Raw genomic sequence first — 1364 nt, forward strand, 5'->3', positions numbered from 1 at the left:
GGAGCCACAGGGATGCGGTCCTTCGGGCGAGTGACAGCTGGGAGCCCAGGACGTTCCTCCAGGCTGCTGCCGGGCCGCGCACAGCTCACAGGAAGTGACCGTCCTTACTCTCCGGCAGTGATGGCGAACCTATGACACGCGTGTCAGAGGTGATGCGCAAACTCATTTTTTTGGTTGATTTTTCTTTGTTCAATGGCATTTAAATATATAAAATAAATATCAAAAATATAAGTCTGTGTTTTACTATGGTTGCAAAGATCAAAACATTTCTATATGTGACACGGCACCAGAGTGAAGTTAGGGTTTTTCAAAATGCTGACACGCCGAGCTCAAAAGGTTCGCCAGCACTGGTCTACGGCCACGCTGTGCTCTTGACACGGAAAGCGGGTGGCTCAGGGGGATTCCTGGGGGGCAGGGCGGTTCAGACACCGGGGAGGGGAGGAGGGGGAAGGCCGATCCCTCGGGCGATATGGCGCTTGCTGTCCGGCAACCAATCGACCTTCCTTTACAGCCACAGGCTCGAGGGCCCGAGACCTCGGGCTCCGTGTCTGACGCCACTGAGACCTCGCAGCAGCCTGCGTGGCAGCCGGATCCTATCCGTGTCTGGGGAGCTGGCCTGGGACATGGAGGCGGTGCGGCCGGGGTGCGGAGCGGGTGGGAGGCAGGGCCCCCGGGGCTCAGAGAGCGGGGCGCCCTCCTCCTGACCACACTGTCCTCTGACTTATTCGGACGGGAGTTTCCCCCAACATGTCACATTTAAACCAATTCTGTTTAAAAAATACAACTCACCGGGCACAATTCACTTACCAAAGATCTACTGAGCACCTACCACATGCTTGGTAATTGTGTGTGTATGCATGAGTGCACACACGTGTGTGCGTGCATGAGCGTGCACGCGTGTGAGTGTGCATGTGTGCATGAGTGTTCATGTGTGCGTGAGTGTGCATGCTTGTGCGAGTGTGCACACGTGTGAGTGTGCACATGCATGTGCACGTGTGCGTGCGTGCATGTGCATGCACGCACGAGTGTGCATGTGTGTGCATGAGTGTGCATGTGTGTGAGTGTGCATGTGCGTGAGTGTGCATGTGTGTGTACACTGGCTCCTGTGTCACTGGAGAGTTTAGGTTTTGCGTTTGTAGGTGACACCTTCTCTCAGTGCTATACTGTGTCTCTCTGAGCGGACGCGGACAGCTCTCCCTAACACTTTGCTAACGGAGCGCACCCCGGCGGCGCGTCCTACCTGATGACCAGGCTGGGCGGCCCCGTCCTCGGCTGCAGGGCCACCAGGTGGTCCATGAAGCTCTGGGCCTGCGCCTCCCGGCAGCCCCGGGTGGCCTCCGGGTGCAGCCCCAGCAGCTCGGCGG

The 1364-nt window shown here is 57.7% G+C and overlaps 1 protein-coding gene across 1 annotated transcript in view; it reads right to left on the bottom strand.

Annotated features, from left to right (window-relative positions):
• DNAH14 (dynein, axonemal, heavy chain 14) overlaps positions 1-1364 on the bottom strand; it is a 157968-nt gene that overhangs the window by 7075 nt on the left and 149529 nt on the right. The window contains exon 71 of the mRNA XM_015562337.1: positions 1241-1361. Within this exon, the coding sequence (XP_015417823.1) occupies positions 1241-1361 (121 nt within the window). The remainder of the gene's footprint in view (positions 1-1240; positions 1362-1364) is intronic.

The sequence above is a fragment of the Myotis davidii genome, unplaced genomic scaffold (genome assembly GCF_000327345.1).
Source record: "Myotis davidii unplaced genomic scaffold, ASM32734v1 scaffold174, whole genome shotgun sequence".
Taxonomy (NCBI): Eukaryota; Metazoa; Chordata; class Mammalia; order Chiroptera; family Vespertilionidae; genus Myotis; species Myotis davidii.